This window comes from Pyrgilauda ruficollis, unplaced genomic scaffold, assembly GCF_017590135.1.
Source record: "Pyrgilauda ruficollis isolate IOZ18807 unplaced genomic scaffold, ASM1759013v1 scaffold125, whole genome shotgun sequence".
Taxonomy (NCBI): domain Eukaryota; kingdom Metazoa; phylum Chordata; class Aves; order Passeriformes; family Passeridae; genus Pyrgilauda; species Pyrgilauda ruficollis.
Genome location: NW_024510877.1, coordinates 23,545 through 37,690, shown reverse-complemented (window position 1 = coordinate 37,690; position 14,146 = coordinate 23,545). Strand labels below are relative to the sequence as shown.

Sequence of the window (14,146 nt, the reverse complement as noted above, 5' to 3'; positions counted from 1 at the left end):
GATGTGCTTACGTCAATGGAAAATGTACATGATGTTTTCATGGGGGCAGGTGCAAAAGTTGGCTCCTCCAGGTCTGCTGTGGATGGAAAAAAAATCTTAAAAAATAAAATGAAATTATCCACCTCTCTTCTTGTAACATCATTTGCTGCTTGTGATAGGTTTTCAGAGCATGTGTGTTAAACCTTGCTAGATAAAGTGTCTTAATCACCTTCAAGTCTTGACAAGGTCTTTGAAGAAGCAGCAGGAAGTGGTGCCTCCAGCTCTTTTCTTGGCCTGTTTTTCTGGGCAGGGAATTTTGCCTCCCCACCAGTGTTCAACGCCTTGCCTGCTTTTGCCTTCCTGTGAGCTTGACTCAGCAGAAAATGCCCTGGTCAGGCAGGACCTTTCAGCTCTCCACCTTGGACATTAGCTCTGTGTGCCATGGGAGTGAAGCAAGTAGAGCCTGAAAGAGGCGAAGGCTGTAACCAAGTGCAGGATTCCCCACTTGGGATGGATTTGGAGTGCTGCCTGTGGAGTGGGATTTGATGTCTTTGATCAGCAGAGCCTTTCTTCCCTCTTTCCTTCAGCCCCCATGCCTTTAGAGTTCGTAGATCCCATCTGTTTCTTAGAAACTGGATTTTTTTTTTTAATCTTTCTGGTGAGAGGGAGAATTGTTTGAGGAATACAAATGAGCTCCTCCTGTCTGGCACACTTTAATCGTGCTCAGAAACTGCCAGTTGTTAGCAGCTTGGGGCTGTGCCTGCATCTTTTCACAGCCCTCACTCCCATGGAAGCCCTGTGCGTTTGCAAGGAATGCAGGGATGGACATTTACAAGTTATGGCTTCTGGGAGAACTCCTTTCTTCCCTTGGTACCATGCAATTGGTGTTGGGACCTCCTCTGTGACAATGGGAATGTCATTCCATTTCTCCATGTTGGTTGCTGGCTATCTATAATGGGAGGTGGCTTTGTTGCTGAGGGGTTGTGGTTTTAATTCAAATTAATTAAGCTCTCCTAGAGCCTCATATCATAAGTAAAAAGTGATTATTTTTTATGAAGAGCTATCTGAGAAGCTGGTGTGGGCAACACTGGAAGTAAGGAGATAATCCCTGTCCCTCCCACTTGACATCTGCAGATCCAGAGGAAAGTGCGTTTGGCTTCCTATTGTAGGTAAAAGAAGGAACTTGTAGATTTCACATGCAAATATTAACTGGGAGATGCTTTGGTTGGTTTTCAGAGCCCACCAAAAAGGGCTCAGCTTTTGGAAGCTTCCCTTTCAGCCACTTGTCTGAGTGTGTTTCCACCACATTGCTGCTGTCCCTAGGAGCAGCTACATATGTACAGTGTGGATATTTTTGGAATCTGGGGGGCTCCATGGTGGTGTTTTACATAGGAATGAAATTCTCTGGCACAGCCTCCAAGCAGCAGGAGCTGGGGAAGGAGTTCCTGGAGAACCCTCCCAAATGATTGCACAGCGCTGAGTTGGTGCAGGGAAGGGGGGAAGCTCCCGAGCTACAACACCCTGTGTGGTTTGTGCCTCCAAACTGGGGCTCTTCAGGGGCCTGGCAAGATTCCAGACTCCTTGAAAAGCCAGGCAAGGCCGGTTCAGCAGCCAGGGGCTGTCACAGGCTTCTCTGTTCAAGTATTCCAATATTGCTTCAAAAAAATCGCATTCCAGAGTGGCTGTCAGTTAGTTATACTTTCCAGCAGGCTTTTCTTTACTTGAGATAAGATTTCTGAGGATTAGTATCAGTGTCCCTAGAGAAGAGTTTGGCTACTGATGGGCTACAAAGGACTTTTCAGCCTGATGGGCAAAGACTCTTTCCATTGTGAATGGAAAAAGTTTTGGAAAGCCTTTGCAGCGCAGCTGAGAAAAATGCAGGTGTGCAGCGTGTTCTTAGAAGGAGAATTAGGCTGTGGAACCAGGACCAGAGTTGAGGACTCTGAACCAGTCAGTCCTTCTGCAATGCAAACACTTTCATAAAGGGGAAGGTGGCAGCTGTATGGAGCAGCTCCCACTGAGCCATCCTGCCCAGATCCAGGGGCAATTCCGGCTGTTCATGGAATCCCAGAATAGCTTGAGTTGGAAGGGACTTTAAAGTCCATCCAGTCCCACCTCCTGCCATGGGCAGAGACACCTCCCACTATCCCAGGTTGCTTCAACCCCTGTCCAGCCTGGCCTTGGACAGGAATGGGGCAGCCACAGCTTTTCTGGACAACCTGTGCCAGGGCCTCCCCACCCTTATAGTAAAGAATTTCCTTCTAATACCACATTTGAGACAGAAAATTAAGCCAAGGTGTAGAAAGCAACAGTTGCTCCTAAGAACTTAGTGCATGGAAAAAACAAAAGTTAGATCTTGTGTGTAGGAGTTTCCTAAACCAGTTTGCCACAGGACGGATGTCTCTCTTTGGGTGAGCAGCTCAGGTGCTGCCCAGGAGTGATGCTTTGTGCCCCAAACCTTGGATTCTTTGCAGGTCTAGGAAGACACCAGACAGCTTGTGAGGCCAGGCTGGGCTGGCTCAGAGCTGGAGGAGGAAGTTCAGCAGATGGGAAGCATGTCACAGGAGTCTCTGTTTAAACTGGGGATAATCTAGTTAGGACCTCCCACAGGTTAATGATTTCAGCAAGCACAAGAGCTAATTAACAGGCAATATCAGTGCCACAGAGTAGAAAGAACACCTGCAGATGGGCAGGTGTGGTCAGGAAATGGCTGTGTGAGGGGCAGATGTGCTGCTTGATCCTTGTCTTTTGGTGGAAACCAGGTTCTGCTGCACCTCCCGCCAGGTTTTCTCCAGGTTCATGAACACATGAACATTTAGAACATTTAGATCTGCTTCAGCCCTCACTTCCTTGCCTGCAGTTGTGTGTGAGAGTCGTCAGTGGTTTGAGTGGGAACAGGATTGTAGCAGAAGTGGCCGTGGTTTGGTGGTGATGGGTGACAACTTCCTCTTCAGAACATGATATCACCTTGTGACAGTTTTGAGGAGAGGAAGTGTCTGGTCCTCATCCAGGCAGGGGAGATGTTTATTTGAAAAATACAGGGTTTTTCTTTTCCCCGTTTCTCTCACAAGCTATATTAATAAAAAGTGCTTGTATAGAATCAGAGCTCTTCATATTTAGTTTATTTTTGGTGAGGAAGAAAACAACTTTTCTAATCCCAAATGCACAAAGCCCTCTCAGAACCACTACAAGTTTCCATTGTAAAAACTGGCATCCTGCAGTCGTGTTCCTCTTCATCTCCAACACCCCTGAGACAGCCCCAGGCCATGAAATGAAGGTGAGAACCCAAAACTTGGTGATAACAATGCCAGTCCAGAACTGTTCCAGCTTCCCAGCGAGTGGAAAAAGCCAAAGGGGCAGGACACATCTCCAGTGACCTGAGAGGAACTGAGCTGGCTCATGGCACGTGATCTTTTGTCCTCCTGTGTCTGATCAGCTCTTGCCCCTTGGATGTGTTATTAATTCTTGTGTTTTGTCTTGACTTGAAAGTCATGGCTACAAACCGAGGGTTTTTTTCTATCTCAGTCCCTCAAGGCTTACAGACCAATTCATATGGAAGCCTTTGAAGTCCTGTATGCTCTTTTCATAGCCTTCAAGTGTGGAGTAATGCCTGATAGAAAGAATAAGTCTTGGAACCACTTACATGTCTCTTTTGAACTTGGTTCCCTTCCTTCTCTGCCATGGTGACCTTCTGAGATACAATAAATGCACAATAAACCTGTACTGGGAAAAGATGGAGCCTTTTTTTTTTTTGATCTGACCTTAATATGCTGCCATGCCAGCAGCTGGGGAGAGTTATTAAATATTGTGTGAATTCTTTATGTTTGTGTCCAGCTGGCCTCAAATTGTTAATTGTATTTTGGATGTAATCAGCCAAAAGGGCAAGTGAAATATCTGTATGACATCAGTAAGGAAATAAGGGAATGTTGTAGTCTGAAAATGTAATCAGTGGAGCACGGATGTGTCTCATTCTTCTGAGCCTGGTCCAGCTTCTGATTTCTCTGCATCAGGTTTTATAAACTGGATCTGAACTAACAGAAAACAACATGTGATGTCATTTAGGCTGCCTTTACTATGAGTTTGGCAGGCATGTACAGGAGAAAAGTCCTTGGGTGGTTGTATTAGCACCATAAATGCTGTTCTGTGCAGGGCTGTAACTCTTCAGAATAATCTCTTTATTCCAGTATCTTTTCTTGGGGGAGGGGAGAGGGAACAAGAATAAAATACTGTGGGAATAAATCCCCACAAATACACAGCTGAAAATCTGGTTGCTGGATCCAGGATGTGAGGAAAATCCTTCGTTTGATTTCTCTTTAGCTGAGGTGCATCAGCTCCATGGAGCAGTTTCCTTCAAAGTGATTTTGTCACTGTCCTTCCTTTTCCCAGATCTAAACCCATGACCCAGAGTGTGGTTTAGAGGAAGAATTGGGATGGAATCAGAAAAAAAGAGGTGTGAGGCTCTTCTGGATCACTTGATTTGGGATTTTTGAGCTCAGAGAAGGGCTGTGGTCTCTGGATGGGTGCCAGGCTGCTGAGCTGGAAATTGGGGTTTAATACTTAAATCAGAACTTTTGCTGCTGAAAACAGCCTTGTTACTGGATGAGGCAGCTTTTGGTGGCTCAATTCCTTGATACATAAAAGGGTCATGATGCATAAAGGCAGAAGGAATTGTGATATTTTACCAGCTGAGAATTTGGAGCCTCTGGTTGAAATAAGGTCTGTGATTATGGGATAATCTGTGGGTCAGTCAAGGGCCTCACTTTCAGTTCACAGAGATTGATTTTATTCCTCTTGCTTTCACAGAATTACTCCCACTTCACATCAGTGCCAGGAGAATATTCCTGTAGCCACAGCCTGACAACTCCAGACTTCTAAGTAGGGACCTGTGCAATTACCAGGGCTGAATTTAATTACAGCCTCTCAATAAAAAGGCTTGTGACAGAATGTACAACTCAATAAATTCACCAGATTTCATCACACACAGTTGCTGTGGGGATTAAGTAGTATTTAAAAGGCAGATGTGTCTATAGTGATCAAGCTGCTATTTAAAGTTTTGGGTAGGGGAGATCTGCCTGCTAACAGTTAAGCTTAAATGTTAAGGATTTTCACCTTATAAACCACTCTTAAACAATAGGCACACTGAATGCTGGTAGGAACAAGAAATAATGTGCAAAACTGCAGTCTGTAATAGCAACTGGAACCCTGAATACATGGTTTTTATTACATACACAGTTTTGGTAACATCTGACCCTAATTCATGTTTATATTGTCCATTTCAAACAGTTTTTCTCCTTCCTGGTAGTGGCATTCATGAGCTGAAGCCCCAGAAAATTTCATGCGTGCTTTGGATGACACTTAATTAGACCAGTTGAAAAAAATCCTTTCCAGTGGAAACATGGGCTATTAATAGAAGCTCCAGGAACGGGTTGTTTGCAAGCCAAGGCTTGCTCAACTGAGGCAGGATGCAAAAAAGAATAAAAAAATGCACATGCCACAATGCCAGGAAGCTATAAAACCCATTAATCCCCACCCATGAGCACATCCATCCCAAAAGCAGCGTTTTGTTTTCAAGGCAAGGCAAAGAGCTGGATCCAGCTCTCTCTCTGAAGCAATAATTTCTCTGGAGTTTAGCAAGGGGTCAAAAATATAAAGGCATTGCTCTTCATCTGCATTTTTTTTTTTTTTTTTTTAATTTGAGAGAGATTCCAAGTGCCAGAAAGAGATCATATGGGATTTTTCTGGCTCTGGTCTCAGAGTATCCCGCAGGCTGTTGAGTAATTCCCCAGCCTTCTGTGCTGGATCTCTCTTGCCCATCTTCCTTCTTGCTCAGGGTGCAGGTACCACCCTGCTCCAGAAAAGCTTTTCAGGAGCAGAAAGCCCCTGAGTCTGGAAAAGGGAGCCAAGACGTGATGCAACATTTCCTAAAGCCACCATTTAAAGCTGAGATTGGCACCATTTTTAGTGGGCTGTGGAAGTGGTTTTAGAGTCTGGGAGCAGCTGGATGAAGACAAGGAGGTGTTTCAGGCCAGCCTTAACTGTGGTTCAGCTTTTAGGCTGCCCTTTCTGGAATCAGTTGTTGGACTTGGACTGTTGGAATCAGCTGGAAGGGACTGTGCGAGTCCCTTCCAGCTCAGGGTATTCCATGATTCTATGATTTGTACAAAAAAGCAGTAGGAATGATCTGAACTTCGAAACTACTTGTGTGTGTATGGGATTGTGCTGGGATTTGATTTTAATACAGGTTTTATGTTAATACATGGTAAGAATGTGTTAGTAATGGGTGATGCTAGCACTCTATATAAAGTGCTGCTAGCACTTCTAACCTGTGGAGATTTTCCCATGCTTATGTTAAAACAACATTGCTTTATTTTCCCCATCCTTGGAGCATTTCATCCATTCCCCTAAGTTTTTGCCTACCCCTTTCATTTCACCTCCCCACCAGCATCTAACCAGTTTGGCCCATGGCACAGAATATTCCAGCATGGCTGGGTGCCAGCTTTGGTGCAGAAGAGCCACATGGATCACCCAGTGTTGTTGTCTCACTTCAGCTCATTGTCTGCCTTTAATCCTGAGCCGATTAATCTGCCCGAGGAGGAGGAGCAGAGGACCCTGAGCTGAAAGAAAAGAGTCCTGGCTGGTGGTGGGGGGAGCTGGCACACTGGGAAGCAGGAGCAGATGCACCCTGTGAGCCTGTGTATAATGACAGAGAGCCAAACCTCTGTACGGCTCTCCTGGAAGAGAAAGGGTGGGGTGGAATGGGAAGGGTAATTAAAAGTCTGGATAATTAGGGCTGGAGCATGTGTGTCCACAGGTGCTCAAATCCCACTGCCCTCAGAGGGAGGTTAGAGCTTGGATTATCTGGGAGAAAGACAGACTGTCCAGGGATTTTGGAATCCTGTCAGTGTTTAACAAGGAAAAAAAATTAGAATATTTGTAATGTACAAAATAGTTTTTCTCATTTATTTTAAAGACATTCCTTTGCTGGTGTAACAGCCTTGTTTGCCCTCAGCACTAGACTGCTGCGTTTTGGGTTCTGCAGCTCAAAAGGTTAAAAGATAATCTACAGAATGTTTTCTGCTCTTAGCTGAGAAACCATTGTAACCTCGAGCTTGGCTTTGCCCTGTGCCTTGCTGAGAGTGTGTTAAATAAAGAGAAACATTAGAATTAGGCCTGAATTTCACTAAGATTCAGGGAGCTACTACAAGGCCTACAAAGCTATTTAATTTCTTCTTTGAAGATTTCAGCACCAATGAAGTGATACTTACATTATCTTTTCCTTTTTTTTATTATTTATTTTTTTCCTCTCCATTTGGTTTCTGGTTTTGGAACAAGCTTTGAGTTTAAAAATGAGCTGGCAACTTCCTTCTCTGACCTCAAGCAGCTGAATTCATTTGCACAGGAAAAAAAAAAAAAGTCAACAACAGGAAGAAAACATCTGGGCTGGGAAGCACACCAGATCAAGGCTGTGGTGGTGGAGGGAATAAAGGGGTGACAACAGCCTGTGTCACAGCAGTTTGCCCTAAGTGTGCCCTGCAGGTGTGGGGCCACCCAGGGATTGAACATGAGGTGATGGAAGGACAGATGGGGCAGTGGGATGGGATTCCCAGGGAGAAGGAGGACTGTGGGGTCAGGACAGCACAGCTTTTCCCAGGGGAAGCCTCCTGGGAATTCTCCAGGAGGGAGATTTGCTGTGAGCTGGGGTAGGTCAGCCCTTGTGTCCATGGTCCTGGGACAGATCATCCCTAGGGGTCATCCTGGAAGCCTGGGGCTGTGGGAACATTGTGGGATGGAGCCTCCATCAGCTTCTGGTGCTGCTCTGGAGCACAGGGACCTGAAAGAAAAAGCTTTTTGTTTTACTCTGAGCTCTTGAGCTGTGCCTGAGGGCTGGAAGAAGCTTCTCTGGGCTGAATTTCCTGGCCATCTCAACAGGCAGAAGCAGTTTCAGAGCTCAGTCCTTTCAAGAGCAGATAAAGAGTCAACCTTGACTACTCTCCTTTCCTGGATCTGGGCTCATTTTTACTTCTGTGGTCCCCCCCAAAACCCTGCCCTCGCATGGGGGGATGTAGGCCATGATCTTGCAATGTGTTTGTCCCCTCCCATTGCACAGAAGATGGGAGAATCAAGGAGACTGCTGTTTGTGTCTGAATTGCCTCCAGACCAGGATTTGGTATTACATTCACTTTCTCCATGCCTTTTGTGCAGCAGCCACTGCTCCTGCTTGCTCTGCTGTGGCAGCATAGCTTCCATCCTGCCCCAGGGTCAGGTACAGGACCTCAGCTCTTGGGCCCCTCTCCAGGAATGTCCCTGTCACCATGACTGTCTCTGGTGTGCTCTGCTGGGTCCTTTCCCTGAGTCTCTTCAGACTAGTTCAGTCCCACGGTGCAAAGGCTGTTGCTTACCTTGCACTCTCAGGCTGCTTTCCTCCTGAGTTCTTCCATGTGGATTTGGGGAGGTGGTTGTTCGCTGATGTTTACCTGGCAGAGCTGCTGTGGGAAAAAAGTGTGCTGTGTTTTGAAGGGGCTAGAGAATGATTTGGCTGTCAGGGAGCTCAGGGGAACTGCCACAGGAGATATTGCCAACCCCTGGAGCTGACTTCCCTGCACACTTACACCAGCACTTCCATGCCTGACTCTTATTGCAGCCAGCTGTGGTGTGGCTTTGTCAGAGAGCTGATAGAGCTCCCTTACCCCTGCTTCCACTGCCTCCAAAAAACCCTATTTGTCATCCTTGGGCAGTGCATGGAGTGAGGTGGTGATAAAGCTCTGATCCCTGACAACACAGTCATTCCTGGATGCTCCAGAGCATTTCCAGGGGCTCAGTGCTGGTCTTTGAGAACTCTGTGTTAACCCCTTGGTGCCTTCAGGCACAATTTCCCAATGCCCACAAGCCATCCATCATCTTGGGGCTGACAGAGCTCTGAGGGCACTTTTAGTCTCAAGTGGAGATGGATTTATTCCTGTGTTAGAGATTAAATGGACTTTTTTTTGGCTTTTTAATTAGACATTTGTGTAAACCTGGGCTTTCTCCACATCCCATTGGAAAAGCAAAGGGAATGTTACTTTTCTCCTTGTTACTCATTCTACTTAAGCTAAAGATTAACTTTGACAGAGTGACAGGGGCTCTGTACTGGCCAAAAAACAATTCAGGCTGGAAGTTAGCGGAAGGTTTCTGACCACTGGGGTGGAGCAGATCATGGAACAGAAATCGCATAATTTTTTTAAAAACAGGTCAGTTTATTGTCTGCTTATATTTGGGCTGCTTTTCGCAATGGTGGTGAAAAGCACATCCTTGGTGTGGTGCCAGACAGGAGGCAAATTTCCAAATTTTCACTCAGCATGGATTTCTGTGATGGGGACGGAGGGAACAGAGAGACCCCCAGCCACTCCTGAAGTGCCGAACTGATGGAAGCTGCAGCAGCCAAGGGAGTAAGGATGTGCATATCATGTCCTTGCCTTGGTGTGATGCCTCCAGGGGAAAAGCCTTTTGGAAAGCACAAATATTCTAAGCTGTCTCCTTTTGCAAAGGGGAGAGGGTGGGCAGAGTTTTGCAGCAGGGATGGTTGTTTTGGGGGAGCTCTTGGCTTTCTACAGTGTGTGCACAGCTCAGGCACCTGAGAGGTCTCTGCTGACTTTGGTGACTGAGGCTTGTGGCTGCTCAGGAGAGCTGGGCTGCCTTTCCCAGTGTGAATCTGGTTCTTTAGGCAGTGCAAAACCAGCAAATATTGTGTCTGTGTGGGGGTGAAGCAAAGCTTTGTTCTGCCCTGAGGGTGAGTGGAACCCACAGGCTCTGTCTCTCATCCCAGCTGTGACTTAGAGCAGCCCTGATCATCACCATAAAGTTAAAAAAAATAGTGCTGGGATTTCTCTGCTGATAATTGAAGCAACTTTTTTTTTTTCTGTGTGTTTTAATGTAGAATCAAGCCGGGCCCTCTCCTCCTCCCCAGCAGTGCTTCCCAGTTTGTGACCCCTGAAATCCCACAGGCTTTTCCTACTCTCTCAGTTCAGTACTGACTTGTCAATCCATGACACTTTTTTTTTTTTTTATTTCACTGTGTCTTTTGAAGATCTCAGAGACTCCATGTGCTGAAATAAAAGCCAGGAACACTGAACCTTCAGATCCAGGTCCCTTTCATCACCCATTGAGGCTGTCCTGCAGCTGCAGCTGCCTGTGAATCCAGTTGCTGCTGGATTTGGTGTGAGGATCAAACTGAGCAGGTGCCAGAGGCAGCAGGACCTTCTCAGTGTCAGAGAGATCTCTCCAACCACAAATTGTTGGTCCTGCTTCCTCCAGTCCTCTGGAAGGTGTTCCTGGTTGGGATATATAGCACCAACAGTTGTAGTAAACAGGTTGTAGTAACAACTAATTTTCCTTCAGCTGCTGCTCCATAATCGACTTCTGTGGCTGCATTCTCTAGAAACCACTGAGAAATTGCAAACTTAGAAATATTTTAAGGGAAAAGAGGATGCCTTGATTTTGCAGCAGCCTTTGCACAGCTGTGCTTGCTGTCCTGGGCACCCAGCAAAGCTTCTGCACCAGCAATTTACTGGTGCTTTGGTTGTCATTCCCAGTTGACCACGTGGTTCCTGAGCCTGGGACCAGTTTGCTGACGGCGTTCGACCAGTGGCGAGAGTGGGCAGACAGCAAATCCTGCTGTGACTACTCCCTGCACGTGGATATCACTGAGTGGCATAAAGGTGTCCAGGAGGAGATGGAAGCTCTGGTTAAAGATCATGGTAAGCTCAGGGAAGCCTTGTCCCTCCTTGTTTTTTCAGGATCCCCTATTATTTAAGGCTGTCTCTCATGCAGTATTTTACTTTTATATCCCAATAAAGCTGTTTTAGGGCCATTCTGGCTCCTTGAGAAGGTTTGGGCAGTTGAGATTGCAGAGGGCTCAGGGGTTGGGGCACACTGGTCTTGCAGCACTGATTTTCCAGAGGTGAATCTCCTGCTTTTCCCATGCAGAGCAGCTCCTGTGTCCAGTGAAGGTCCTTGGGGTTCATCAGTGCAATGACACCTGCAGCCATTAAAGTGCTGTAAACAAGGGAAATAAGAGCCCCAGGAGGACCAATCCAGCTCTGGATGCTAAAAGTGAAGAGCTGAGTAAAAACATCTCATAGGTTTTCCCCCTCTTTATTTCCTTGGCATTTCATTCTCAGGCTGGAGTAATTTTCCATCCTGTTTGTAGTTTCAAAACCCAGCATTTTATGCCGTAATGGGAGCTTCCCACACGTGCTGGGTGACAGCTGTTACTGGTTCTAAAGGCTGGAGAGGAAAAGCCAGCTTAGGATCAGTCAGGGTCAGTTTGGACACATCACAGACACAGATTTCCCATTGTTCTCCCTGGAGGGTGAGGGGGATCAGCCATGCAGGCCCAGTCTGCTTTTGTGTGAAATGCATTTTTGCTTTTATTTTGTTACTCAACCTCCTACAGTGAATTCATGGAATTATTGCTGGGGGCTGATTTAGGGATTGTAGTCCATGGCTTCACCTGCAGTGTGCTGTCTTTCCCCCAGGTGTGAATTCCTTCTTGGTGTACATGGCTTTCAAAGATCGCTTTCAGCTCAGTGATTCTCAGGTAGGAAGGAAGGCTTTGTGTTTAATTTGTCACAAATTAGTGTTTAAATTCAATATCCTGGGATCTGACACTCTCTCCTGGTTCCAATCTTTATGTGTGTAACAGTACCTAAGGTTGGCAACAGCACCCATACCTCTGGTGTGAAAATTATATTTTTAGTTAAAACCCAACCAACAGCAAACCCTGAAAGGCTTGGCTGAGGGAAGCAATGGTAAAACTCTCATTTTGAGAGGTCAGAGGCTTTTTCCCAGCTCCTTTGGGGTAGAAGCAGTAGCAGTTCTATGAATTGCTGCTTTATGCCTCTGCACAGGGCAGAACACAGAGATCTCTGGGCTAATTATAATTATTCTGTTTAGAAACTAAAACTGATCCTAGTCCAGAGGTGTTTTTTTGGTGGTAGAATCACTGGGGCCTTAGAAAGAAATTAATTGCCCTCCTGTTTGCTGTTCTGGTGGGCACATTTAGCTGTTCAGAGGGGCAGTTTATGTTTCTGAAGGTATGGGAGGAGAGGAATGCCTGGGAGTGTTGGTGTGTGAGTTATCTCTGAGGGCTCTGGAAACATTTTGATGAGGGAACATTGATGGCGCCAGTTGGGGGTTACTGGACCTGTGCCCTCTCAGACTGGTTGCTGGAGTGGGAAATCACACTGCTCCTACCTCCAGATACTGGATTTCCATGGAGAACGTGCCCCCACCACTCAGATATAAGGGATGTTTTTCATGCCAGGCACCAGTAAATGAGACATCAAACAGGTACAACTCTGCAAGTTCTTTAAAATCATCCAGCTCTGGGTCTTGAGTTGTTGCTGTTTCTTCCTCCCGTACTCCAAACCTGCCACTGGAGAACCCCTCTTTGCCACATCAGCAGCACCCAACTGTAGAATTGAGAAATTCAGTGATAGGCATGAAAATGGTTTGCATCTCTCCAGCAAACCACATCTTATATTGCTTAGTGCTCCTATTTCTCTTTTCTCTTCTGCAAGATTCTGTTTTCTGTGGGGGTCTGGGGTGTGGCCTTCTCAACAGGTGTGCTCCTGTTGTGATGTGTGTTATCTGTCCCCCAGATTTACGAGGTCCTAAGTGTGATCCGGGACATTGGTGCCACAGCCCAAGTGCATGCTGAGAACGGTGACATCATTGCTGAGGTATGGTCTGTTTGTTCTCTGAGTTACTGGCTTCAAATCCTGGGAGGGGTTTAAATTCTGACTCCTTCTTTGCAAACTGAGAGCCACCCAAGCTTTTGAGAGCATGGCATGGCTGTATCAAGGGTGTGAGTGGTGCTGTGCAGCAGTTTTTAACCCCTTTGATGCTGATAGAATAGGTTTTTGTGGCAGCTTACAGTTTGGGGTGGATATTGGGCATCTCTGCCTCTCTCCCCAAAAGTGAAAAGCTGGGTGTGACTGTCACTGTGTGCAACAAAATGTTCTGCAGGAAATAAGAAGGGGGGGAGTGGGAAGAGATGTAGCTTCATACAGTACATGGGGTGCTGATGTTTGGGGTCTGTTTATCCTTCATACAGCAGCAAGGGAGAAATGTTAATAATGTATTCAATTTAATCTTATCTCCAGCTCATTTTGTACACTGTGTCTCAAGCACCCAGAGGATTTCTGTGTTCTTTGGCTGGGCAAGAGCCCACCCCAGTCCTTGAGCCCAGTTGCAGGATGATTTTTTCCATGAGTTATCATTTTGCCACATCTTAAAGATGATTTTATAGACGCAAATGAGTGCTGAAAGTCGAGGGGCTATGAACCCAGTGTGAAGTGCATCCAAATAAAAGGTTTCCTTGACCTCCTGTGAACAAATCAGCAAGGTTTTGTGAGCTCTGGTTATTCTCAGCAAGGGGAGTTGGACAGGACTTTTTTGCAGGGCCCTTGTGCAAAGCCCCATGTGATTTTTAGGCAGCACAGATGCTCAGAATCTCACTCATCCCCCTTTCCAATAGCTGTGTGTGCTGAAAGAATAATTCCCTCTTGCTTTAAATCTCATCCCTGCTCTTTTTTCTTCTCTGCCTTAGGAGCAGCAAAGGATCCTGGAGCTGGGGATCACAGGCCCTGAAGGGCATGTGTTGAGCAGACCTGAAGAGGTGAGAACTCCCCTGCCTATGCATTCACCCCCACCCCAATTTGTAACATCTCTGCATTGCCATTAAATACTTCATGTTGGGATGAATGTGGCTGGAAACAGGATTTTTCTGCATTTGGGGTTATGTTGGTGGAATTCTGCTACTGTCCTTTCTAGGGGTAGTGTCTTGGGCTTCTCTCTTGGTCATTATTTTGTCAGACTTCCAGTGAATTAACAGAATTTTTTAATATATGCCTAAATCCTGACATTGTTTTTGGTACTTCCATAGCTTCTATTACTGTGCTACTTTATATTTTGATGAAATTTTACCAGTGGGGTGGGGGTTTTTACAGCAATGGATTAAGTGGTTTGCTGACAGCACAGAAAATATGTACCAGAGAGGGGAGGTCATGCTCAGGCCTTAGCACAGCACTTTAATATAGTTACCCTTCATATTTCCCCATGGATTTCTCCAGGGATGAGCACTCCAATCCTTCTAAGCCTTTGAAATAAATCCCAGAAGTTTTAAAGA

General features: G+C 46.0%; 1 protein-coding gene across 2 annotated transcripts in view; it reads left to right on the top strand.

The window, feature by feature from the left end:
• Positions 1–14,146, top strand: part of DPYSL2 (dihydropyrimidinase like 2) — a 52,170-nt gene that overhangs the window by 21,426 nt on the left and 16,598 nt on the right. For both annotated transcript variants that reach the window (XM_041490607.1, XM_041490606.1), the window contains exons 4-7: positions 10,548–10,712; positions 11,493–11,554; positions 12,618–12,698; positions 13,568–13,636. In XM_041490607.1, coding sequence (XP_041346541.1) covers positions 10,548–10,712; positions 11,493–11,554; positions 12,618–12,698; positions 13,568–13,636 — 377 coding nt within the window. The remainder of the gene's footprint in view (positions 1–10,547; positions 10,713–11,492; positions 11,555–12,617; positions 12,699–13,567; positions 13,637–14,146) is intronic.